The following is a 26,979-nucleotide window of genomic DNA, read 5'->3' on the forward strand; positions in this document are numbered from 1 at the left end:
AACTTTCAAGAGAGAGAACTTTAGTGGGAGGTCGTTAGTCAGGCCACCAGGGTTGCTACTCCCAGTATAGACAGTGGAACCTTAGTCTATCTCTGGCGGCATGCTTTGTGATTTGACCTCTCACTCCAGCAAACACTCCTGCCTTTGTGGTCCCACCTGCTATAAGGTCCTCAAGAGCTGAAGTGATGTCAATGACAGGACTTTGAATTTCCAGAACTGTGAGTTAAATAAACTTCTTTTCTTTATGGATACCCAGTTTTAGATATTTTGTTATAGTAGCAAAAGAACAAACTAATACACAATAGGAGCAGAATATCAATGGAGATACTTGAGGATGCCAGTCTACCTCCGTAAGCGTGTCCAGGCTTCCTTCACTTTAATATTCAATCTCTTGGGGCCTTTTTAGGTTTACAAGAATAACAATAATGGCATCTGCTATTGAACAAGTTCTTCACATATACTCTTTTTAACAGTCAGATAATGACACCATTCTAATAGTACAGGGAGCCTGAGGCCAGGAAGTGGTGGGGCCCAATACTCAGGTACAGGTTCTAGAGCTCAATTCATGCTCTCTGATGTACCAACAAGCACTTATTAAACATCTTCTGTGTGTAAGGTATGATACTGACATAAAAGCATACTCTCTCCCCTTCTCCAGGGATAATCCTCAAATATACCATATTATTTTCATTCTGCTGATTTAAAAACAGTTAATGGATTAATTATTCATTCAGTCAAGGCTTCCTCTACCAGGGATACAAGACAGGCCCTGGTCTCTAAGTTCTCAGGTTGGGAGGAGGTGAAGCAGCGTGGCTGACCAGGGTACAGCAACGGAGAAGCCTAGCGGCCTTAGAGGAGGAACCAGCAAGCCTGGGCAGACCCAAACACAGGAGGTTAGGGAAGGGAGCCCTCCAGGCCCAAGAGCTAGTGAAAAGGCCCCAGGCAAAAGCCAGCTCAGTGCATTGAAGGCAAGAAAGAAGGCTGGGAAGTCGCCGGGGTCTCAGTGAGCAGGGTAAGGAGCTGGAGGCTACTCCCAGAGCAGTGGGAAGCCAGGGGAGATTGTACACATGATCTGGTTCACATTTTTAAACACTACTCTGGCTGCTATGAGGATAATGAACTGCAGGGAACAAGAATGAAACAGGTATCCCATCAGAAGGCTATTGCTACCTGTGTCGCCAAAGACAGCCAGGCAGCCCTGGCTCTCTGGCCCCACACCTTCTTCATCCCCATCTGTGCAGTCAGCCCAAGCCTTCATGTCGCTGAGCTATGTCCCCAGTGTCCAGCACACAGGCAGCACTGAACGGAGTCCGTGGAGAAAAGCTCCTACAGTCAGAGGCAGCTCTTAGGGACATTTTCAACCTTGGAATTAAACTTCAGGAACCAACAAAAAGTCTAATTCCTACAACAATCTCTTGAACATGCCTTCTATTATTAACAGCTGACATGAAGTAAATGACACGACTCCAACAGACTTGGGGCACTACTGCACAAACTTTACCACTCTGGACCGTTATAAGGCAGATTTGATTTAGAAAAGAGGAGCATGCTCATGGCTCATTGCCCAACAGCTTCTTGTGAGACATCATATGCAAGCAGACTTCAGGCTTACAATTATTTTGGGTCCCCAATTTCAAATATGATCTTTTTGATCTTTCTGGTCTTTTTGAGAAATGAAAAAAATAACTACAAATCCACTGTACTTATGAAGTCATTTACAGACCAAGAGGCTCTCTTGTGTCCAAAGAGTCAGAGACACCAAGATCTCTAGCCTGTGATTCAATGGCCTCCGCTTTTCTCTAAGAAGTCTGTTAAGTTTGCTCTTGCTCCTCAATATCCTCGGGGATTACTAGCAAGTTCAGCTACACTTATGGGCATAAATGCAGAAATTCACCCTTCCAAAGAACAAGACTTGATTGGTGAAGTTGGCAAACCTCTGCATTATTGCAAGGTCAATATGATACAGAGAGGCCTTATTTACTTACCTAAGTAATGTGATGGATGAAATGACATAGGCTTACTAGTCGCTGAGTAATATCCAATTGCTCTCTTAAATCGAATAACTTTGTCATCTGTTCTAGACTGAAACAGATGTAGGAAAACCTTAGTTATGCCACTAGTCATGTGTATGAACATACTTTTATAATTCAGCACATGTATAATAATCTGTAGCCTTTCAAGTTAGATAAGAATTTAGAATGATATTAAAACCTTTAGGGAAAAAAAATCAAGAGGTTACTACTGAAAAAAATCAAATCAAAAATTAATTATTTTAAAGCAATGCAGTTAGAAAAGCAGAACTGTGAGCTTGTGGCAGAGTTGGGCCCTGGCTCTATGACTTACTTCTTTGACTTCAATTCTGCAGCCACTGGTCCTGCCAAGAGACCCGACCTGCCACCTGCAGCTGGTGGAACAGACTGCAGCACACTGATCAGGAATATGTCTAGACAGAGACAAGTCCCCCAAACCTTACCTATTCCACTAACACTGACTTGTTCACATGCCTTACTTTCCAAAGAAGAAAATCCCTGACTATCCCCTAAAAGATACAGACAAATCGGGAATTCACAATACCATCTGACCAATTTCATTCAGTTGATCTTCTGCCCACTCTGGAATACACGTCTTTTTAAAACAGAGAACTCGGAGCAGCAGATTCAGCCATCAACTACTTGAAACCCTTATAGTTTGGAACTGACTGAGACCATCTGGTGGGAGCCTGGCCCCTTAGCCACGGGCTCCTTCAGAATGGTGTGTATGGCCCAGCCAGACATACACAGTCAGCTCGCACCTCCTGAGTCCCCTTCCCAAACCAGCCACACCACCATGCAAAGGCCCACCCTGAGTCTTGCTTTTTTTACCTGTGAATGCTGGAAAACATCTTTAGCTATGGCATCCAGGTCAGAGGTGTCTTGAATGTTGCGGACATAGTCAGCAACAGCTTTGATCACTACATCGCAGGGTGGCAAGACCAGCTGGTGGGCCCGGACCTGAGAAGCAAATGCACATGTCAGCAGTGGGCATGGGACACAGAGCAGGGCACATCAGGATGCAGGGTCCAGAAATTCCAATATGGTGCTGCCTTCTAGGTTCCCCTGGGGACTCCTATCATCCATCTCAGCCCTACAGCTTCCATAAGTCTCCCATGCTCTGAAGCTCAAGACCTGGACTTTTCTTTCAGTTGATGAAATACAACTCAGCTGCTAAAACTCTGTTAGATTAAAAGAGCACTGACAACCTTTAGTTAGCTTGCAAAGTCTGATGATAGGAACTGTGCCCCCCGGATGCTAAGTGCAAAGCAACTCATGAGAGAGGCCCTGGAGCCATCCGCAGCACTAACTTAGGACTCCCTGCAAAACTACAAGAATAAAGGCAATCACCAAGTGCTGGACCCACAGTAAAAGGCCAAATTTAGTTCTGAACTATGGAACAATGGTACCACTGCCTGATGAAGGGCATGTCTGATTGAAGAATGACAGAACATGAAATACAGTGTAGGAACATCTCATTATCCAAGAGCTGGCATCAGAAAAAGTTAACAGATTTTTTAAAAAGGCAAAGACATCTGATAAAAGCTCTGGGGTCAGCAGAACGACAGTCTCCAAACACCAACCACATCCCGCTCTCCAGAGCCTGTGAATATGCTGCGCTGGGTGGCAAGATAGAACTAAGATTACTAGTCACCTGGCCTTAAAATAAGAATACTGTTCAGTACTACATGGAGAGGCCTAATCACAGGGTTGGGCTTTGACGACAGAGGAGGGGGCCACAGGCCCATGAATGCAGGCAGCAGCTGAAGGTGGCAAAGACAAGGGAACATTCTCCCTGAAGCTGCCAAAGGGAACACAGCCTGCTGATACTCTGACTTCAGCCCAGGGAGACCCATTTTGGACTTCCAGCCTCTAATGCTGAGATAATTATGTTGACATGAGGGACGGGGGGGGGAAATAGGATTAGAAAAATTCAACTAAGCAAAGAAAATGAAAGAAATCTCTGGCAGACATATATATTAATACTTTGAAGTTATTATCATGCAAACTTTCAGAGGCACAAGACTACATTTAAAAAAAAAAAAAAGATTCTTTCATTAAAACATGTTTTCTGCATGGTTGAGTAGCTGCTCCTCACCTCCTAAGGCAGCACATTCCCTTCCTTTAGATTACTAGCATCCAGAGGAGGAAAATGGAATAATAAGGGCCTCCAAAGCACCACACCTTCCTAGAAACTCAAGAGTTCTCTGCAGAATGTGAAAAGCTACTGTCACACTCATACTCACAGCAGACATGTGGTAAACACTAGGTCCTAGGTCGGCCTGTCCGTGCCCCAACTTCTAAGGGATGTTTCAACAATCCCATAGGCAAGTGAGAAGGCTGCCATGACCACAGGGAGAGCAGGGTCAGAACGAGAGCCTTGAGCTGCCCCGCCCTATGTTCCTCTCCTGCTCCTGCTAGGAGACACTGGGCACTCTGCTCACAGTGAGCATGCCACCTGGAGGGGTGGCACATCTGTGGAGGATCCCTGGTGGCCAGGCCTCAGCCTTGTTCTCTGTGTGCATGTGACCAGCTAACTACTCAAATCCCTCAACTTTACAAGCCAGTGACAACTCCCTTTCCCTGAAACACACAGTAAATGCTGGTCATTTTAGATGATTTCACACACAAAACAAAAACATGACAGTTCTCACCAAGAAAAGAAGTTACTAGATATAAAAATGTCCAAACTATGGACCCCTTCATCCCCCCGTCAGGAGGGAGTACAAACCTACTTACATGCCTCAAGCACCTGGGCAGCTCTGTGAGACACCATTCTGCTTCAAAAGGAAACAACGGAATGTGCTGCTTTTATTCCCATGTGCAGTCTTGCCACACCCCCCACAACACTGCTGCTCAAAGACCCTTGAAGTGAACAGATCCTATCTATATAGATATATAACCCAGGGGTGCTCTGCTACTGAGCTATATCCCCAGGCCTTTTTATTTTTTGAGGCAGGGTCTCACTAAGTTGCTCATGGTCTTGCTAAGTTGCTGAGGCTGACCCCAAACTTGTTCCGATCCTCCCATCTTAGCCCCCCAAGTCACTGGGATTACAGGGAGGTGCCATAGGGCCCAGCCAGATCATATAAAGTGTCCTCTAAACTTTTCTGAGTGGCTAGATGACACTAGCTTAGCTCATGCTGCAAACACTCCTCTTTATGACATGCTAACTGCACAGCCACACTCCATCCCATCCTCCATGACCGTTCTATAGCCAGACCCACCTTTCCCCTGGATGGCTCCCAATCTAGGCTTCTAAATCCAGCTCAGGATAAAGCCTCTGATCTACACTGTATGAGAGGAGGGCTCTGAGGCCTAAGGGCCTGTTCACACCACAGTCCCCACCCTTCCTCAAGGAAGGCAGCCAGTGGACAGAAAAAATGCACTAGTATAGGGATACCCAGCAGGGCTTTACTGTACCCAAGAGCTAAAAGCACACTGCCTCCAGTACATGCTACGTGATGTTTTTACCACGGCAAAACGTGCAATGAGTTTCAAAAGGATTTACCATGGAATTAATTTTGGTGCCAGGATCCTCTAGCACACTGAAATAAAGGTATGCATATAGGTATACATACCATGTAGATGATGGTTACCCATCAAAATAAATGGGGGGGGGCGGGATATCAAGACCTGTTTATTCAAAATCTTCCCAAATAGCAAGTGACTCAACATCAGCAGTCACCACACAGGAGGGTTACTATGCCCTTGTCTGCTCATAAAAACAAAATCCACGCTCAAACCAAGTAACAGAAGTGTTTGCCATATAGTGGCAGGCTACAAATATTAGTTCCATTTCCTCCTTTCCTTTATTCAGCTTTTGTTTTAAATTTTTAGCTCAAAAAGTTAACATTTGGGGAAAAAAAAATCAAATAAATTGCAACAGATCCAAAGTTGGAAACAAATGTACTTTCTGTTTGTTAGAATAGAAGGTAAATTGTTTCATTAAAAATACAAATGTTGCCAGGCGTGATGGCACACGCTTGTGATGGCAGCCACTAGGGAGGCTGGGGAAGGAGGATAGCAAGTTCCAGACCAGCCTGAGCAACTTTATGAGACCCTGTCTCAAAATAAAAAGTTAAAATGCCTGGGGATGCAGCTTAGTGGTACAGAGCCCCTGGGTCCAATTCCCAGTAGTGGCGGGCAGGGGGAGCAAAAAATGTTTCTGATCAATTGCCTTTTTTCATGGCACTTCATGGCAATTTCACTGTTATTTGCTTTGTCAGAAAGAAAAAAATTTAGGGCTAGAAAAGACCTCCAAAATATTTAACCCAACCCTTTGCTTTCAGGCAAGAAAATTAAATAATAAATAGGCACCATATGCATGGAAATGATCATCGTCTCTGTGCAAAAATATTCTTCTGTGAGAGATTTCACTTTTGGCATCATCTCTTTCCAAATTTCCAGACCTAAAGCTTTGTACTATGATTTTTACACATCATTGACAAATGAGAACAATTCGGAAAGTGCTTATAAATACTGGCACCATTAGACCTTACCCAGCAACCTGCTGCTGGCTCTGTGATAGGTCATGGTTGATAATCCAATAGATGTCCCTGTGTCACCCAGATAAGCTGTCCTTTGACCACTCTGGACAACCTTTACTTTGGATTTTAAAAAACAACACAACAAAGACCTTCTTGGACTCTAAAGCCCTGGGGCTGGGTGGTGGTGTGGACACTGGCTGGCCACAGTCATGGGATTGGCCCTGAGAGGGCACTTGTGCTGAGGCCATACAGCATGAGGTTTCAAACCCATCCACAAGCAGCTGGACATGCCCAGGAACACCTCTGCAAAAAGCTGCAGGTGTTCTCACTGATGGAGGAGAGGGATGGACCCTCAGGGTGGTGGTGAGCACAAGACTGCAACTTAGCAATGGAACCACACCCAAGGGGACTTGAGGAAGCCTCTCTGCAGTCATTTGCTGACGACCCCTTGAGATCTTTGATTCTTTACAGCTGCTAAACTCAGTTAATTGTTTTAGCCTTTCAAGAGCCATGTTAAGGGAAGCTGGGCACAGTACACTGTAACAGCTGAGACCCACAGAAAGCAACCCGTCAGGTTCCTGAAGGCAAAGTATTAGAAGAGCCTGCTGAAGAAGCATTTATGTACTTATTCACTGCTTCCAAGCAGTTCACTCCTTGCGATTCTGCAGTCTCATTCTTGGTTATATTTTTAAAATAAAACATTTTCCTACAGCTGTGAATTCATTTAAATTATGTCACCATATCATAGTCCAGCTTTTAAATCAAGCCTATCATACCACAGGACTCAGAGGAGCCCATTTAAATCCATTATGCTTTTTATTGTAATATTGTTGATTAAAAACTCTTAAAAGCTTTCTAAATTTACCATTAGAAAGAATAACTTGAAGGGGTCTTGACTTTCACATGATGGAAATACAAGACTTCTGCACAAGGGCAAGATGGCAGGTCCCTCTCCAGAGATATGAGGGTCCTCCCCACACAGGTCCAATCTCAGGAATCTGCTTCCACTGCTCACGTGGCTTACAGGGAAGCTGCCCCCCAGAAAGACTGGGAGGGGGTTGGTTTCCAGATACAGTATTTGGATACATCAGGATGGACATTTTGTTTTAGGCAGACATTTACTTCTTCAGGAGGCCAAATCACTGTACCACGTTCCATTTTTGTATTGATGATGTTTCAATTCTAAATAGCCTTAACACCTCACCTTGTCTGTTTTACAAGACAAAGAAAATGAGCATTTTCCAAATTAACTGGTATTTTAGTTTTACACTGGGTCACACTTTCCCTTTTTAAAGAACAGAGATTCTCATTCAACATTTTTCTTCATTTTGGTTCTTTTTTCCTTTAAACAACTGTTAATGTCAGTGTTCTTCTATGTAGAACACCTCATAATTATGCACTCACAAGAAACTGAACCTGTCTACCATTCAGTGTCCTTCATCAGGGGAAGAGGGACCACTCTTATATCCACATTGCATCAAATATCATTTATTTATTTTGCACATCTTCTCGCTGCCTCTAAGGTTCGGCTGCCACAGCCCAGGCTCCCTCCCTCTCCTGCGAGCCCGGCTGCCTGCTCCCTGGCCCTGGCTCCCGGGCCCTGACACAGGAGGGCAAGCACTAGGAGCACAAAAGGCAGCAGGACAAACAACCACCTGGGGCCGGAACAAAAGGCTGCAGCGCTGGCCATCTCTGGTCCTTCCTGCTCTCTGGTGCTTCCCAGTGGCCAGGCTTTCCCTACTCCGCAGACTGGGGCGCACCGGGATCACAGGGCCCTTCCCTTCCCTCCCATGGTCCCACTTTCTCACTACTGTGAAGATGACTGCTTTCCTCCTGATGCACACTTAACCCTGAGCACTTTGGTGTCCAAGGGCTGATCTTGCCACATTGCATTTTTAAGGAAAAAGAACTTCTGAATCAGGCTGGCCACAAGACTCAGATGAACACATGTATACACACGAGTTCCTTAACACAATAAGTTAGTTCCCCCACCCAGGGAAGAATGTAAGAGCCAGTGAACTCCCCTGGAAATGAGGGTGTATGAGTAATCTGATGTCAGCACCTGCGGCTCAGGAAGTCATCAAGTCTTACTTATTAAATAATCTTCTTCCTCAGCATTTCTCCTCAGACAGGATATATGGAGTTTAGCCCCCTGAGTCTTTTTTCTTTATACTGGTAGAAATTTGAAATCCTTGGATGTTCAGGACACTAAAGCGACTAACTGTGAGCCTGTGAAGTGGTAAAACCTGTTTAGTTGCCCACGTAAGAGTGTGTGTACACTGAGTGGGGGGAAGAAGTAAGTGGAGGATGATAACAACATTACAAGTCAGTTTTCCCCAGGGGCATAAACGAGTTAGAAATTCATTTATATGTTTATAAAGTACATTTTAAATTGTGGTCTAAAACTGACACTGGAATAGGGGAAGATGAATGCATTTAGTTACACTATGCTGAACTCTACGGCCTATTAATTCATGGTGAACAAAGAACATTTTCTTTACAAATATATTTAGAAAATATTAACTTGATGTTAGAAATCCAAATACTGAAAGAAGCAAAATTAAAAATAAGTGTGCAAAATGTAAAACATGTGCTTGTTTTGCTTAAATCAGATTATAGTTCCATATCAACTCTCTTGAAACTAATTAGGTCCTCCTAAGTTCTTTTACATTTTCTTGGTATTTGGTATTTTATTTTGCTTTTGGAAACTTTAAATTTATTTTATTTATTTGTTTATTTTAATTTTTAAAAATTTAGTTGTAATTGGACACAATACCTTTATTTTATTCATTTATTTTTATGTGGTGCTGAGGATCGAACCCAGGGTCTTGCACGAGCGAGGCGGGCGCTCTACCGCTGAGCCACAATCCCAGCCAACTTTTAAACCCCTTTCAACTCCAGTCCTAGGCAACCTCTGCTCTGCTTTCTATCACTGTAGTTCTGTCTTTGCTAGAATTTTATATAAAGGCAGTCATATAGATTTCCTTTGGGTTTGACTTTTCATTGAAAATAATGCTCCTGAAATTCATGCATATTTCAAGATCATTCACAGATGCTCAGGCTAACTCCAGAATCTGGTTATAATGAATAAAGATGCTATGAACATTCAGACACAAGTCTCTGTGTAAACATGGTCTTTCGATTCTTCAGGGTAAATACTGAGGAGTGAGACTGCTGGATATATGGCAAGGGTATGTCTAACCTTATAAACAACCGCCAAGCCCTTTTCCAACTGGCCTTTCCTCGAGTTCTCCACTCCACAGCACGGAGAAATCTGCACTTGCTCAGGTCCTCCATAACGTCTGCATTAATAGTCTCTTTCACTCAGTCCACTGGTTGTTAGTTGTGATAGCTCATGGTGGCTTTAATTTGCATTCCCTCAGCTATATGAAGTATTTCTTTCTGTAATTATTGAACATTTTCTAAAATGCCTGCTCAAAGTTTATGCCCATCTGTTATTGAGTTGACTTCTCATTGTATCATTCTTCTTATATTTTGGATATAAGTACTTTTTTCAGAGACATTCTATTCTGCAAATAGTTTCTCTGTTGTTTGCTTTTCACTTTTTTTTAAATTTATATATGACAGCAGAATGATTACAATTCCTATTACACATTTTTTGTGTAATAGGAAATTACACAATTGTAATAGGAAATTGTGTAATTGGAGCACAATTTTTCATATCTCTGGTTGTATACACAGTATATTCACACCAATTCGTGTCTTTGTTCCTATACTTTGGATAATAGTGATCATCACATTCCACCACTGTCAATAACCCCATGCCCCCTAACTTCCCCTCCATTGCTTTTCATTTTTAACTAAGAAATCTTTGTGTGACTCAAAGTCATAAAGATTTTGTTACATTTTCCTATAGTTAATTTCTGCATTCTTTTTATTTTTGCATATAGATATCCATTTGTTGTAAAAATGATTCTTTCCCCACTTAGTTACCTTAGAACTTCTGATGAAAATAACTGACCATTTATACCTGGGTCTACTTCTGGACTCTAATCTGGTACCCTGATCTATACGACCAGCCAGAATTATTATGGTAGCCTCAGAGTGAAATTTGGTAGTATTAAGCCATCCAAATTTGTTCTTCCTTTTGAAAAGTGCTGCTATCCCTGTCCTTTGACATTCCACATGAATTTTAAAATCAGCATGTTTTCAGTGTCTATAGAAACTCCTACTGGGATATGATTGGGAAGAAGGGACATCTTCACACCAGAGTCACCTGACCCCTGAACACAGTTCATCTCTTCATCCACTTGGACCCTTCTTTCATCTTCACAGTGGCATCCACCTGCTCGAGTGAGCTTCTCTACGAGCAGAGGGCACAGACTGGCACTCGCGCGGGTGGAGACTCCGGGCAGGCAGGTAAGACAGGCCACGTGGTGTAGCCGGTTTAAGATGCTCCACCAGGAGGCCACTGAGGCTCTAGAAAGCCAGCACCAAGTGTCACCTCTGCCAGCAATGGAGGCCGAAGAGAAAGGAAGGAGATTCAGGTTTAGGATACCAAGAGCGTCCTTCCAGGTGAAGACAAGAACCAGCTGTTGGCTCTAAGGACAGTGCTACAGTGGAGTACCCGAGGACCACGAGCAATTCGATCCAGAGGACAGGGGCCCTCAAGCACTGTTTAAAGGGCCAGGGGAGCAGGGAATGACAAAGTGAGGACAAGTGAGTGATAGACCCACAAGCAGTGTAAGTGTATGCTGAGAGAGCTCGGGTCTGAGAGCTATCAGAGGACACCAGCAAGAAAATAAAACCATGGGAGGAGAGAAAATATTTGCAAATCATATATTTGATAAAAGACTTGCATCTGGAATGTATTAAAAATTCTTACAACTCAATAATAAAAAGACAAATAACTCTCTTTAAAAGTAGGCAAAGAATCTGAATAGGCATTATCCAAACAGAAGTGACCACTAAACACAATAGCTCAACATGACTGTCATCAGAGAAATACACATCAAAACCAAAATGAGAAATCTCACTGAACTCAGCAGGTGGCTAAAATAAAACAGCAGACAATAGCAAGTGTTGGCACGGATGTTGAGAAAGCAGAACCTTCACCCATTGCTGGAGGGAAGGTAAACTGTGCAGCTGCTGTGGAAAACAGAATGGTGGTTCTTCAAAACATTAAACACAGTATTTCCACGTGACCCAGGCAAGTCAACTCTAGGTCTACACCCAAGAGAACTGAAAACATAACACACAAAAGTTTGTGCACACATGTTCACAGCAGCATTGTTTAGAATCACCCCATAGTAGAAATGACTCGAATGCCCATCAGCTGATGAATGGATAAACTGTGGCATATCCATAAAACAGAATGTTATTCAGTCATAAAAAGGAATGCAGTGCCGAGATATGCCACAAGGAGGAACTGAAAGCACTATGCCAAGTGAAAGAAACGTGACATGAACACCACATATTATGTGACTCTATTTATAATGAAATGTCCAGAATAGATGAGCCACAGAGTCAGAAGTATGTTAGTGTTTGCCTTGGGGTTGGGTGGGGAGAAAAAGAACATTATTGAGTATATGGTTCCTTTTGAGGGAAACAAAAATATTCTAAAATTAGATATGGATAATGATTGCATAACTCTGAATTCTAAAAACCATTAAATTGTTTGAAGTCCTAGGATTTTATGGTATGTGAACAATATATCTCAATAAAGCTTTACTGAAAACAAAGAGGGAGAGGAATACTCTAGTAGTAGCCATGGGAGCACCCAGTGTCCAGGCAAGGAGAAGAAGGGACTCCACTAAAGAAAGCTGAGGCAAAAACAACCTGCAGCTGTGGGTCCCAGTACAGATGAAGAGAGTTCATGCCAAAGACAGAGAGGCCAGTGTCTCCCAGACATGGCAAAAAGATGAGGAAGGGAAGCCAACCTGGATAAGGCTGGGGGGCAGAAGCATGAAGCCAGAGGGCACACACACTCAGGGCCGGAGCTGCTGGGATCAACATGTGGTCGGGTATCATGAAAAGTGACCTCCTCCAGGGTGAGAGCTGCCCTGGAGCCTCCAACGTGTGGTTGGCATGTGAGGGCAGAACCTGTCACCTACCTGGGACAAGGGGAAGTGCGGGACAGGGATAAGGAAGCAGTGCTGTGATGACATTCAGAGCCAAGTGGGTATTCTGAGCAGGAAGTGCCAGAGGCAGGTGAGGTACAGGGCAGAGGCCTCAGCCTTGAAGGGTAGGAAATGAGCTGGAAAATGTTTACACGGTTATTTTTAAGACTGATGTTATGCTGCTTATTCAAAATAAAACCAGAACATTCCAGCGTAATGATTCCTCCCATCTCTTCCAAGGGCCTCTGAAGAGCTGAACTCGCTTGCCCAGCGTTCATGAGGTCCTGCATTCACTCCCTAACCCCAGTGCTCCACTCCCCCACCACATCTCAGACCCACTCAGACTGAGCAGGTCTCCTTCTGGGGGCCCTGCCTGTACTAGCCAGCCATCTACTGCAAGAAGAGGACCACAAAGAAGTCTGACCCCCTTCCTGTAGGAGCATTCTAAAAGAAATATGATGTCCGTCTCTTCCCAGCATTGTGACAGAGGACCCATCATAACCTCTAAAACATAATCAGAAAAGCTACTCCTGCATCCCAACATATCCCAGCAAATTCCTCAGAACTGCACGCCTTGCACCTTTATTTTTAAACAGAGAACAGAGAAGGAATCTCTAATTGGAAGATATAAGGAAAGCAGTCTTGTTTAGTGTTGTATTTAAAATTATTCCATTTAACAATTCCACATATAAATAAAAAAATGAGCAAAGAATAAATTTCTTACTAAATGCAGGTTCTCAAGACCTCAGAGCTTAAAGCCCCGCACAGCCAATTTGTACTCTAAAGGGTTTACATGAACCATTGAGAACACACAGGTATCCAGGCCTGTGGCATACACTTGTAATCCCAGCGACTCGGGAGAGAGAGGCAAGAGGATCAAGAGTTCAAAGCCAGCCTCAGCTAGCACTTAGCAACTCAGCAAGACCTTGCTCTAAATAAAATCCAAAAAAGGGTTGGGGATGTGGCTTAGTGGTTAAGTGCCCCTGGGTTCAATCCCTGGTACAAAAAAAAAAAAAAAAAGAATACGTAGTTAATGTTCATGACAATAGTGACAACTACCAAGAGAATGTACATTTTTTAAAAAAATTCTAGAAGTACGGGGCTGGGGTTGTGGCTCAGTGGTAGAGCGCTCGCCTAGCATGCATGAGGCACTGGGTTAAATCCTCAGCATCACATAAATGTAAAATTAAAGATACTGTGTCTACCTAAAACTTAAGGATATTTAAAAAAATTCTGGAAGATCAAACAGCTATCTTTTAGAAGTGGTTGCCTCTCAGGAGTTGGGTTGTAAGTAGCTTTCATTTCCACCTATTTTTATGTTGTTTGATTTTTTTTCATATTCTTTTTGTAATCAGAAAAAAAAGGTAACACAAAATTCTAAAAGCAATAAAAATGGAAAAAAATGTCAAAACTGTGATGATCAATTAATAAGATCAGAAGGTTTAGTAGAATCACCCCATTTTGTCTGTCTCCCTTTTTTCCCCACATTCAAGTTATGTAAAAAGAAAAATAAAAAAGAGACAAGTATTTCATTTATTTGTCTTTCAGCATTATTTTCTCTAGAACTCATGAAGTTCTTAGATTTTCGGAAGTTTTTCTTAGCTCCTTACTTACTGAACAACAGGATGACTTAGTGGGAAGGGACTGCATTAAGTTAACTTAACACTCATAAGCCAGCAATGGTTCCTTCTCTGGAAGGTTCATGAAGTCAAACTATACCCTGCTATGACGAAAAAGGCAAAACAAATGAAGCCCATCTTTTTTATTTATTTACAATTTATATTCAACTTAATTTTCAAAAGGATTGACTTCAGAAAGATGAAGCCACATGCTCACCAACCTATCTCCCACGAAGCTCCCTTATGTATCACACAATGATGCCTCCAAGTGCCTGACACTCAGCAGCTCTTCTGGGACAAAAGGTGCCTCCATACAGTGCCTGAGACCACAGGCTCCTCCAGCCACTGCTCCTTGCACAAGGGTCAGGCACAGCAGGCACTAGGCTGCAACTGCAGTGCTGGCAGCAGGGGTTACAGCACCCAGGGCGTCCATCTGAGAAGCCTCAAGAGATGGACCTGAGCTACTATCAGACTTCAATTTGACAGTAAAAATAGCAAAGAAATATAAAAACTATAAAGAGCAACTAATAAGACCAGAAGGGTTAGCCGAACCACCTCATCTTGTCCTCCTCCATTTTTTCTCCATATTCAGGTTAGGTTTTTGAAAAACAGGAAGAATATTTGATATATTTAAAGGTGTCAAAGGTGCCATGATCCCACTCTGAAAGGCAAGGCTGAGGGCTGGCTGCTCTCTGTTCCTGGGTCCTGGAGACCCTGTAATGCCCAGCCTCCTTACTACTCAGAACCAGACCCAACTGCTATACCCTGGCTCTGACGGACACGCAGCTTAAACACAATGAAGACATAAAAAATTTAAAGTTGGAGAAGGCTTCTGTTAAAGCACATTTTTTAAAAAATATTTTTTCCCTTAGTTGTTTATAGATCTTTATTTTATTTATTTATATGTGGTGCTGAGAATTAAACCCAGAGCCTCACACATGCAAGGCAAGTGTGCTAATGCTGAGCCACAGCCAACGCCCCTGGTAAAGCACATTTAAAACAAAGTTTTCCTGCTGTGTCTTGACAGACTGCCCTCAGGATAAGATGCTCCTAAAGGAGATGACTGAGAACTAGCCACGGCTAGGACAGCCTTAAGACAGAGGCCAGGCCAGGCCAGGAGCTGGAGGGCATTCCCTGAACTGCAAGAGGAAGCACAGTGAGAGGGTCAGGCAGGGGAGTCCTGTGGTGGAGGACCCAGGGGAGGGAAGGACAGTCACCTCCAGGAGTCTCTGGTTCATGTTTACCACTGAAACGGAGGAGGAGTTTCTCCAAGAGTGGACAGGGATATCTCCAAAGCAGACCCAGTCGTCAGAAAGCCATCGACTGCTGGCAGTGAAGCTGGGGGCAAGGACAGCCAAGGCAAGATGGGAGGTCCAGGAAAGGAGGCAGGGCTACTGGGGCTCCAGAACAATGGACAGGGACAGAAACTAAAATACATGAAGCTGAACATGAAGTTCAGGAACAGAAAACTAGTAAAATGAAAACAGTGATCTGCAAATAACAGTCTGACTGAAGCCTTGTAATACCCAAGTGAGAATGCAGAACACCCAGATGAAGCAAGCATTCTAGAAAGTGAGGCTCAGGAAGACCACAGGCAACAAGAAATTACAATTTAAAAAAAAATAAGTAAAGCCAGCAAACAACTATAAATATATATTTTTTAAAAAATTAAAACAATAAAATACCCAAAATAAAAAAAATTCTTATATCTGAAGCCTTGCGCCAGGGCTGGCAGCTTCACACCCTCTGGGAGCACCCATCATGCTGGGTTACAGAGGTCCTCAGCAACCTGCCTAGCCACTGTTCTTCCTACCCAGGCAGACTGGCTGCCCTACCACCGGGCACTAGCAGAAGTCAGGCCCAAGCTCCAACAGACAGCTCAGCTTTCGGAACCGTAGTCCACCCAAGGCCTCCATGACCCTTTCAGAACAATCTATCCCACCAAGACCAAGCAAATGGACACAGCAGTCCAGGGTAGGACCAGCACTGGGCGCCTCTTCGAAAGGCCAAAACACAGACCTGGTTTTTATTATTGTGAATATAGCAAGGGCTCACCATGATGACAGAGTCAAGACACACACTGAAGGATGTTCTACTTATTTAAGTCTATGACTCTTTATAAACCTTGCATCAGGAAAAGTGAGGATCTACCCATTGTTTAGAAATAGAATTTCCAACTATTCCAGGTAAGTAAAATATTCTAAGTTTCTATAGCCAATGAAAGTAATTTACCTAAAGCAAACAAAGCACAGGCCCAGGTTTGGGTGACCAGCCCTCAGGCCCCACCCAATGGCTCTAGTCTGCTGTTTCTGCTGCTGCCAGACTCCCTGCTCAGAGGATTAGCCCAGTCACTGGGCCACCAGGACTACAGTGAGGGACCTTCCGTCTCCAGAAGAATAGGGGTAATATATAACACTATTTTTCTTTCTTTCATTTATAAAACTTACCAAATCTTAGAAGGTCCTCACCCGATCCTGCCCTAGAATTGTATAAGTTATATGAAAAGGCTTTCCATTTTCCTGAACACAAATGGAATATTCTTTACCTCTAAATCTAAAAATGTGAAGCCCACTCTTAAGGTTTGGATCTAAAGATGTCTCCCCCAAGCACACTTGTTAGGCAATGTGGGAATATTCAAAACTGAAATGATTAGATTATGGGGGCTATAAGATTACCAGTGGATTAATCCACTTAATGGATTAATAATTTGAATTGATATATTAATTAACTTGAATCAAGTTAATAATTTGAATGGACCACGGGGTGGTAACTGTAGGCAGGTGGAGCATGGGTGAACAATGTAATCTTGTCCCTGGCACTGAGCAGCTTTCCTTCGCCACACCCTGTGCCATAATGTTCTCAGGCCCCAACCAATGGAGTCGGCTAACCATGGACTGAACCTCTGAAACTGTGAACCCCAAATAAACTTTTCCTACTCTAAGATGTTCTTATCGGCTATTTTGGTCACAGCAACAAAAAGCTGACTAATACACCCAGCTTACTAGCAGTTCTTAATACTTACAATGAGCTCGGACAAAACCTTAAAACTTGAATAACCACGTTATTTCCTGTTGCTTTCTCACAATTTGGAGTCCTAAACATGTCCAGCATCTCATTCACAATCCAGTAATAAGTATGATTCACTAACTAATAGGGCAGCACAAAATAGGATTTGTTCCCATCCTAGCTTTACTCATTGCAAATATTATCCAATGATTTAAACATTTCAGCTTTCTTTCCTGATCGATTCAGATCATTTTTGAGAATTTCAGCACATACAGCCCCAAAGTAAACATAGCACTCTTTTAGCAGAACCAGAGCTGTAGTGAAGGAACCTCATGGCCTCCAGATGTTGTACGTGGTTGGGTGAAAGCTCAGTGAATGGCAAGGCACACAGTGAAGTGGGAAAAGACATGTTTAAAGATGAATCTCAGAGCTGGGTGTGGGAGTCGGGTAGCTCCACAGTAGAGCACATGCCCAGTATGCAGCAAGTGCTGGGTTTCATCCCCACACCACAAAAAAATAAAATAATCAAATGATGAGTCTAAGAATGCTACTTATCTACAAGACAAATTTTTAAAAAATTAAAATTCACTGTTGCCAGTATACTGAGGATTCCAAACTAAGTAAATTATAGACCACTGATGACTTCCTATCTACAGTATTTTGTGATTTTTTTCCCCTCAGATGGTAAAAAAACAAAATTTTCTTGGAAATTTTATTAGTTGCTTATTTTTTTTTAACATAGTATGTAGGATAATTTTAAGGCTATCTAGTTCTGTATCCTTAAGTTTGAGCCTTCTTGATCCATGCCTTTTATCACATTATGTAGTATTTTTCCAAAGTCAATCTGTTAGATTATTGTTCACAGAGGTTGGTATTATATGAATTTAATACCTAATCAACTCAGAGCACTTAATGTGTAACACATAGTAAGAAATTAAAAAGAAAAGCTGTTTTATTTTTTTTTTAATATTCATATTTTTAGTTGTAGTTGGACACAATACCTTCATTCATTCATTTTTATGTGGTGCTGAGGATTGAACCCAGGGCCTTGCACTTGTGAGGCGAGTGCCCTACTGCTGAGCCATAACCCCAGCCTCAGAAAAGCTGTTTTAAATAGTAACGAACAAAATCAGAGATGGGGCAGAGGAAGTCTGCTTATACCTTCAGGAATCAACAAAGTTTTAAATGTAAGTTAATATGCAGGAAGAAAAGCTCCAATGTAAAATGCCAATTAAAATTCTCAAGAATATTATGAATATAAGCAACAACTATATAAATTTTCAAAAGATATATTTTATAACTGACAGAAAAAAATAGCTAAAATAGCAGATGGGATATATGCAATTCTGCACACAGTAATGCTCGTGGTGGAAAAAAAAAATCTCATCTAATTCCCTCCATCTACATTAAGATGACCAAAATGATGTTGCGCACAGAAAGTGTGTATAAAAGGTCAAAACATGAGCCGGGTGCAGTGGCACATGCCTGTAATCCCAGTGGCTTGGGAGGCTGAGGCAGGAAGCTCAAAGCCAGTCTCAGTAAAAGCAAGGTACTAAGCAACTCAGTGAGACCCCGTCTCTAAATAAAATACAAAATAGGGCTGGCATTTGGCTCAGTGGTTGAGTGCCTCTGAGTCAATCCCTGGTAGCCCTTCCCCACCCCCAAAAAAGGTCAAAACACAGAAGTGGCAAGAAATGCAATTTCTAAAATCATCTCAAAGCCAGAGTGCTTGTATTTCAGAATGTGACTAAAAATCCTACAGCTTATCAAGTAACTGGAAAAGTTTCTTTGAACCACTGCTCCATTTTGTCATAAAAATACCCAGCTAATTTCAAAAATACACACAATTACAATGCATAACACTTGACTGGATCCTGACTTAAAAAAAAAAAAAAATACACCACGACCATAAATAACTTTTGGAGAACAACTGAAAAAATTTGAACATGGATTTAATATTCAAATTCATGGTTCTAGGGAATTATTAATAATTCAACTGATGCAATAAATAGCAAAATGACTGAAAGAAGGTCTTTATTTTTAGGTGGTGGAGATGCAAGCCAAAGTCTCCAAAGGTGGAGCATTTTAATATCTGCAACTTGATTCCAAACAGTCTGAGTAAAAACAAAGCTTTTTATTTTAGTTTATTTTAAGTGGGGGTTTCCTGGGGATTTATCCCAGGGGCACTTCACCACTGAACTGTATCTTTAGCCTTTTTCTTTTTTTTTTTTTATGTCTTATTTTGAGTCAAGGTCTCGCTAAGTTGCTGAGGCTGGCTTCAAACATGCCTCGTCTCCAGAGTTGCTGTAACAAAAATACCCAACAAGACAACTTACAGAAGGAAAAGTTTATTTTGGCTCATGTGTTCAGAAGGTTAGTCCATGGAATGCCAACTCCATTGCTCTGGGTTCAAGGTGAGGGAGATCCTCATGGCAGAAGGGTGTGGTGGAGGAGCACTGCTGTTCTCTGTGGCCAAAAAGCAGAGGAGCCACAGGGAAGATGAACACTTCGTGGGCACAGCCCCACTGTCCTCCAGCTACCCCCCACCTGCCTGCAGTCATTCAAACTAGGATCGAGTGACTAGGTTACAGCTCTTATAATACGGTTATTTCACCTCTTCAATATTTCTGCACTGGCTTGGGAACTTTGTGGGGGCGCTTCATACCTAAACCTTAACAGTTTAGGTATGTGTGTGTACACACACACACACACACACACACATACACATACACTTTATTGCAAGATACCAACAATTATTGAGCCAAAATTGAAGACTTGAATTGGGTGTCAACATACTTTATATACAGAGATATGAAAAATTGTGGTATATATGTGTATTAAGAATTGTAATGCAAAAAAAACCAAAGTACATGTATAAAGGCATAAATTGGCGTGAACATACTTTATATACAGAGATATGAAAAATCGTGCTCTATATGTGTAATAAGAATTGAAAGCATTCCATTGCTGTCGTGTATTTAAAAAAATAAGATCAATAAAAGATTAAAAAAAGAGAGAGAGAGAGAGAAGCAAGCCTACACGACTATCTCCACTTGTAATAGCACAGTGCTTACCAGCCTCAATGCGCATGGGTGCAGCTCTCTGAAGCACCACTGATTACAGACTGCACTCTCCCAGTCTGCAAGTCAGCCGTGGTATCCCGGAGAGCTGAGGGGCAACACTTCAGACCCTACCACTTCAATCCTGAGAACATATGGGAGGGACTCTACTGCCCATAGCAAATAGAACTTTTCTCCTTCAAGGACCAAAAAAGAAAAAAAAAAAAAAAAAAGAAGAAGAAAACAAGTGATTTCTAATAAGAGCGGGTGGGAAAGCCAACTTTCAAACACAAGTTGAAAACAGTTTGAACCTAAAACTATTAGAGTAAAAAGGAGAACATAGGCTGGGGTAGTGGCTCAGTGGTAGAGCGCTTGCCTAGCATGCGTGAGGCACTGAGTTCAATCCCCAGCTCCACATTTGGAAAAAAAAAAAAAAAAACTAAATAAACAAAATAAAGGTATTATGACCATGTATAACCAAAAAAAAAAAAAAAAAAAATTTTAAAGGGAGAATGTTCTGCAGCACACCAACAAAAGATGAAAAAGGAACAAAATGAAAGCTGTAGCAGAGAGAGTATGCTTGAAACTTCAGGAATCAACAGTTAAGTATAAATGAAAGTGTAGGAAGAAAAACTCCAATTTGAAGTCAACACCAATGAAAACTGTTTATAGAGGGCCATTCTGAAGAACTAAGAACTTCGCAAGAAAGCCCGCCGATAGAAAACATTCATTTCCACGCTCCTTGCCTAGACCAAATAGTTAGTTTCAGAGCTAGAAACAGATATAAAGCCCACCTACCTGTCTTCCTAATTCCAAGGCACTTATACCCAACCAGTGACAATTACAATCACAGGAATCACCAGCGAGAGCAACATGAAGTGCCTGGGGGCTCCTACCAATCTCACTCATTACTATTAGCTCACATCAACACATGAACTGCCTCACTTCAGAAAATCAGAGTGAAGTACCTCTTGTCTGATGTTCATTACTATCATAAACAGGGAGAAAATTGAAAGAAAGGTAAGAAAATATACTGTTAATTTAAAAAAAAGTACAAATGAACCCGTTCTCTAATGAATTTGGATCTCCCTTATCATCCAATAAGCATTAAATTATACTGTTTAGTCAGAAGTCTTTTGTGAAGATTTAAATTGAAAATTGGTAAGAAAGCTATGAAATTTCTCAGACTATACTAAAATACATTGATATGAGTAGCAAATAACTATAACACTTGTTGAAAGTGAATATTGCAAGTAAAAAAATTAATATTCAGAAACTTTAGCTCAAAGATTTCCTTCTGTGTAGGCACAAAGCATTCCTCCCGGAGAATTCAGGGAATTGATAATTTTCTAACATACAGGCGTTGGAAACAGGGAAGAAAGGAGGATTGTTCTTTTTGTTCTTTAAGGCTGCTCAGTTCCTGAGATGGGGAAACATGACACTGCTAACTGCCATTTCCTTCTACAATAAAGGGCGTGACTTATAATATTAGTGTAAAAGCAAAAGTTAAGAGTCGACTGCTATAGATGGAGATCAAATGAAGTCTATACCTTCAGTGAGGCTAGTGGATGTTCTGGACCAAGTAAACTCCAATGAAAGGAAGCCAGATCTTCATCAGGTAGTATGTGATTTCCTAGAATACAAACATGAATCACGTAAAATAGTAACAAATGACACAGAAATGCCTAAACAACTCACTACATGCTTGCTTGTCAATATATCACTAAAATTTCCAAACAGAAAAGGAGAATATTTCTTTACTTTTTAACATAAAGCAACATACAACCAACTCAAGTACAATGTGAACTTCCAGTAGAGTTTCAACAACATTCACACTAAGGACTGCATAGAACTACAAACCTAAGCAACTTTCCAGCCCAGTGTTAAACAAATACCAATTTGCAAAAAGTCAGTCTGATAACACCCTGATGCCAAATCCAAGTGTTCATCTCTTCAAGAAACAGCTGTGGCTCAAAATTTTGTGCACTCAGGAACAACAGTAAAATGTGGACTCGGCACAATTATAAAATCTTCCTTAGCAAAATTAAATGACAAATGTCAATGACTATTGGTCACCACCCCTGATTACATGTGAGAAGGCACATCCTACAACAATGCTCACCCATGCCACCTATCACTAGAATGCTGTCAGTCACCAAATAAGAACAGCTTTCAACTGAGACAAACTGCATTTTTGAGGGAATACTGTTTTCCCAGTAGTGCTTGAATGCCTGATACACTAACATCTGTAGGTTAGTTACCTCTTTGCAACTTAAAAACAGCAATTTCCTAAATAACTCTTGATTTTTCTAACATGACTTAATCACCTCCACATTAAGACAGCAGATTCATTAATTAGCTGCTGACAGAAAGCAAAAACAAGCTGAGATCATATGCAACACTGCTACATCATAATATTCCAAATGCATCACCACATAAAACAGGCAATGAAGTAGCAGGATGTCCCGTTGATCCGCTCAGGCTGACTGTGCTTTGTGTTGCTTCCTGCTGTTACTGGACTGCACTATTTTACTATGAAACATGAAGTGTCAGAAGTCTTTTGTGAAGATTTAAATTGAAAAAAATATTAAGCCAATTCTAACATCCACAGCAGACTCTATGAAAACTTGAGTTAAATATATGAACGACTATTACACTCAACTTTCCCAAAACCAAAGTGTAAACTTTCTATTATGGGAGGAAAAAAGAAAAATGAGCCTTCTCTTTTCTAAAATAGAAAACCTCAGGCTGGGGTTGTGGCTCAGTGGTACAGCACTTGCCTAGCATGTGTGAGGCACTGGGTTCGATTCTCAGCACTGGATAAATAAATTTAAAAAAATAAATAAAGGTCCACTGACAACTAAAAAATTTTTTAAAAAATAAAATAAAATAGAAAACCTCACTCTTAAAATTAAGAGTTTAACCTGTAACTTGCCTAAACTTTCTGAAGAGACTCCAAGACTCAAATTAATTAGGTGAAATATTATTATTGATTTTCATTTATTTCGAAAGTTCACAATGTAGTTAGCTAGAAAAGTATAAGCTGGCATTACCTCCCAAAAAACATATTCAACATTTCTTAAATAAGATAATAAAAGTATCTTTCACATTTCAAATTAGTTCAGGTATCCATGTTCTAAGAATATGCAATTTCATATCCTTTGAAAGTTCACTAACATACAAAAGTCATTCTTCATAACCTAAGCAAATACAGAACTTTTCATAAATTGTGCTACCCATATACTCACTTTTAACATCAAAGGAAGTATCCTTTTGTATTTTAATATTTGCAAATACACTTAGATTAGTTTTAAACCTTCAAATCCCAAAAGTCACAAGTTCTCTAAAAATTTACATTTGAAATTAGATCCACATAAACAAACTTGCGAAATCAAAATTTTGTTGATTGGCCATTATATAATAAAACTTAAAACTGTTTTGGAAATCTTTCTGACAACTAGAAATTTCTATAAATTCTGCAATGTAATTTCCCTCTCAAGCAGGCCACATTAGGCTGCTAACCTCTATAGAACACAAACTAAAAGATCATGCAGTTTCCAAAAGTTCTCTCCCATGTGCCCAAAAAAGCCCCAAGTCCCATCAGAATTAGGAAGTCTAATCACAAGAGTGCCTCACTCCTAAATATACTTTATGTGTGGAAACAATTATTATACACTCTGCAAATTAGAGCTTGAGACATGCACACAGCAAGCACAGAAAAATAATTGACAGAAGAGATTAAAAAAAACAATAACCACACAAAGTCAAAGAATAAATATTACTCTTCGAAACTTATTAAGAAAAGAAATTAATATATAAAATCTTAGTTAAAACAAGATTTCAGGCTTGGGTTGTAGCTCAGTGGTAGAGTGTTTGCTTAGCATGCACAAGACACTGGGTTCAATCCTCAGCACCACATAAATGTAAAATAAAGATATTGTGTCCACCTAAAACTAAAAAATAAATATTAAAAAATACCAGATTTCAACATTGATTATAACATAAGTAGTTCTCCCAAAGGAATTTTAATTTATAAATTTACTTAATTTTTATTCTTCCTTTTAAGGCAATTGTTTTTCTTTTAAGTAGTGAGTATCCTAAAGATGGTGGTGAACATAACAGTGCTAACTGCATGGCATATTTTCCTCTATTATTAACATAATTTATGCCAAAGGCTTAAATGCCCTAATATTCATAGTAGGCATACCTGTAATTAAAAAATGTTATTTTTCCAAAACTTTTAAATTTATTCACAAAGTAAGTTTTCAGCCCAGACAGAACACTACATAAATGAATTCTTTTTTCTTTTTTTCTTTTTTTGTGGTGCTACGGATTGAAACCAGTGCCTTGTGCATGCAAGCCTATATCCTCAGCCCACGTAAATGATTTCTTAAGAACAAAAATACCCCTTTGTCAGTCATGCCAAAAAATCTGAAGTAAAGAATGCTAAGGAAGAGCCTATTCATTGGTTCTTTTAAATTTAAGATATACAACCAAATGATTCAAGCACTGAAATATTTCAAAGATCAGAATGCTCACAGTATATTTTTTCACAATGTTCCACCTACCTAACAGAGCAGCAAAAATAGGAAAACGATTTGGGTTCAGGTCCAGTTGCTTGGCAACTTCATGCATCAGATATTGGCTTGTTGTGAGACTTTTCCCGTTGCGGCTCAGCTTGAGGGCATGGGCACTGAAGTAGTAGGGGATGTTGCACAGTGCATAATCGGAGTCGTAGGCCACCAAGCCATGGAAACCGTTCTCTCTGCAGAAACCAATCACTTCTTGATGGTGATCCTCAATGCTCTGTGCAACCTGCACAGAGAAGAAAACTTCATCAGATGTGGTAAAACTTACAGCAGAATGTTCAACAGCAGACATGTCTGTACAGAAGCTGGAAAATTACAGACTATCCAAAAAAGCCAAATAGTCAAAAAGTCCACTCTTCCTTCTGAAGGAAGGAGGAGAGGGAAACAGAACGAGGGAGGGAAAAGGGAAGGAAAATAGAGTATAGAAGACAAAGAAGCCATCTGCCTTCCATGCAAACAAAACAATTTCTTCAAAATAAACCAAATGTGTCAAATAGGTACAAGAATCAGAAGGGTTTTTAAAAGAAGCAAAGGCTGAATATTATCCCTCTCCTAGCTCTAAATCACTGTCACTTTAGTGATGAAAAATGTAAGCCAAATGTTCTTTATTTCTATTGAATCCCCACCGTGGAGCATACATACCAGCTCAGATTTCTAGGACACCATGGAGGAAAGAGAGAAGCAACGCCTCTGAAAAGCAGAAAGTCCTCTGCAATTGCCACAGTCCCAGAAATAACTGGAAAAAAAATGTTCTTCTAAAATATTTCAAGTCCAAAGCCACAGATTTCTTTTCTGCTATTTATTATGCTCATTTTTCCAACAAAAATCCTGGAAGGTTTATCTATTGTTTCTACAATAAATAAGGTATTGTTTTAAAAATATTTTTTAGTTGTAAATGGATTATTTATTTATTCATTTATCTATTTATTTGTATGTGGTGCTGAGGAATGAACCCAGGGCTTCACACATGTCAGGCAAGTGCTCTACCACTGAGCCACAACCCCAGCCCCTAGATAAAGTATTTTAAAGAACAAACTTTTATACTAAATCAGGTGATTCAGTTAACAATGGAAAATTAACTCTCTACAGAGCCTTCGTGGAGGAACACATGTGCCCTTAACCTAAAATGACTATACTGAAGAAAAAATTAAACTCAAAATCAACTTACAGCATTTGACAGTGACATGACCAGTACCTAACAGAGTGCCTGGATATCAAAGAATAGAACATTTCCATCAGTTCTGAAAATTCCACTGGACAGCACTTAATCTCAGTTCTCAGTGACTTTCATAATACAAGTGGTTACTAAATCTTACTGAAATGTTAGCTGTAATGAAATCTGAGAGGCAAAGAAAGCCTATTGGAAGATACTTATTTAAAGGAAACATAACTTCCTGAGTTTTCTTCCTTAGAATAAGAGGATGCTGTTTTATCCCTACATCTAAAAACACTAAACACCAGCTATGACCAAAAAGTACAGCTTAAAAAAAATGCTAAAATCAGGCCAGCTTTATTCTCTCACTTCCAGATATGGTAATCTCCAAGTTCAAGTTCTTTACCTCAAATGATGTTACTACACAGAACTTTGTATTTAGAGTGGTGTTGTAAGTGTTTTAAAATCACTAGAAACCACTGGCTGTTTTCCAGATATCTTTAATAGTAAGTCTGTATACTCTATAAACAGACCCGAAAATGAGAGGAGACAGTGAGTCACCACTCCCACCTCTCCTCCCAGGACTTCTAGAAAAGGCAGGTGACCACTGGTTCTTAAGATCCATGCACCTTGTAGGTGGTGGTACAGAACAAAAACACAGGAGTATGCATATTCCATATTTATATCTGTGAGGTAGTTTATTAGCACCCTTCCTCCAAGAAACTGACTCAGAGCAGATCCACCTCCATGCTGAGGGAGTCCAGCTGCCCACGGCTCATCTCCCGGTTGCTTACTCTTCGCAGTCCTTGGGCTACAAAATTCATGGGATGGAGAAGAACTCCCACCAGTGCTGTACCAGAATGGGATGAAGCCTTCTAACGCAGAGTGGCTTTTTCAATAAAGACCTGAAGAAAGAGGAGGCCCTGAGAGGGTTTCCAGGAGCCCATCCACAC

At 40.9% G+C, this 26,979-nt stretch overlaps 1 protein-coding gene across 2 annotated transcripts in view; it reads right to left on the minus strand.

Moving 5' to 3' along the window:
• Fam120a (family with sequence similarity 120 member A) overlaps positions 1-26,979 on the minus strand; it is a 103,864-nt gene that overhangs the window by 61,944 nt on the left and 14,941 nt on the right. For both annotated transcript variants that reach the window (XM_046457712.2, XM_046457713.2), the window contains exons 2-5: positions 24,853-25,099; positions 21,835-21,917; positions 2,862-2,990; positions 1,986-2,082 (exon numbers count right to left, since the gene is read on the minus strand). In XM_046457712.2, coding sequence (XP_046313668.1) covers positions 1,986-2,082; positions 2,862-2,990; positions 21,835-21,917; positions 24,853-25,099 — 556 coding nt within the window. The remainder of the gene's footprint in view (positions 1-1,985; positions 2,083-2,861; positions 2,991-21,834; positions 21,918-24,852; positions 25,100-26,979) is intronic.

The sequence above is a fragment of the Marmota monax genome, unplaced genomic scaffold, assembly GCF_021218885.2.
Source record: "Marmota monax isolate L192 unplaced genomic scaffold, Marmota_monax_Labrador192_F-V1.1 WCK01_AAM20220418_F8-fsc00231, whole genome shotgun sequence".
Lineage (NCBI taxonomy): Eukaryota > Metazoa > Chordata > Mammalia > Rodentia > Sciuridae > Marmota > Marmota monax.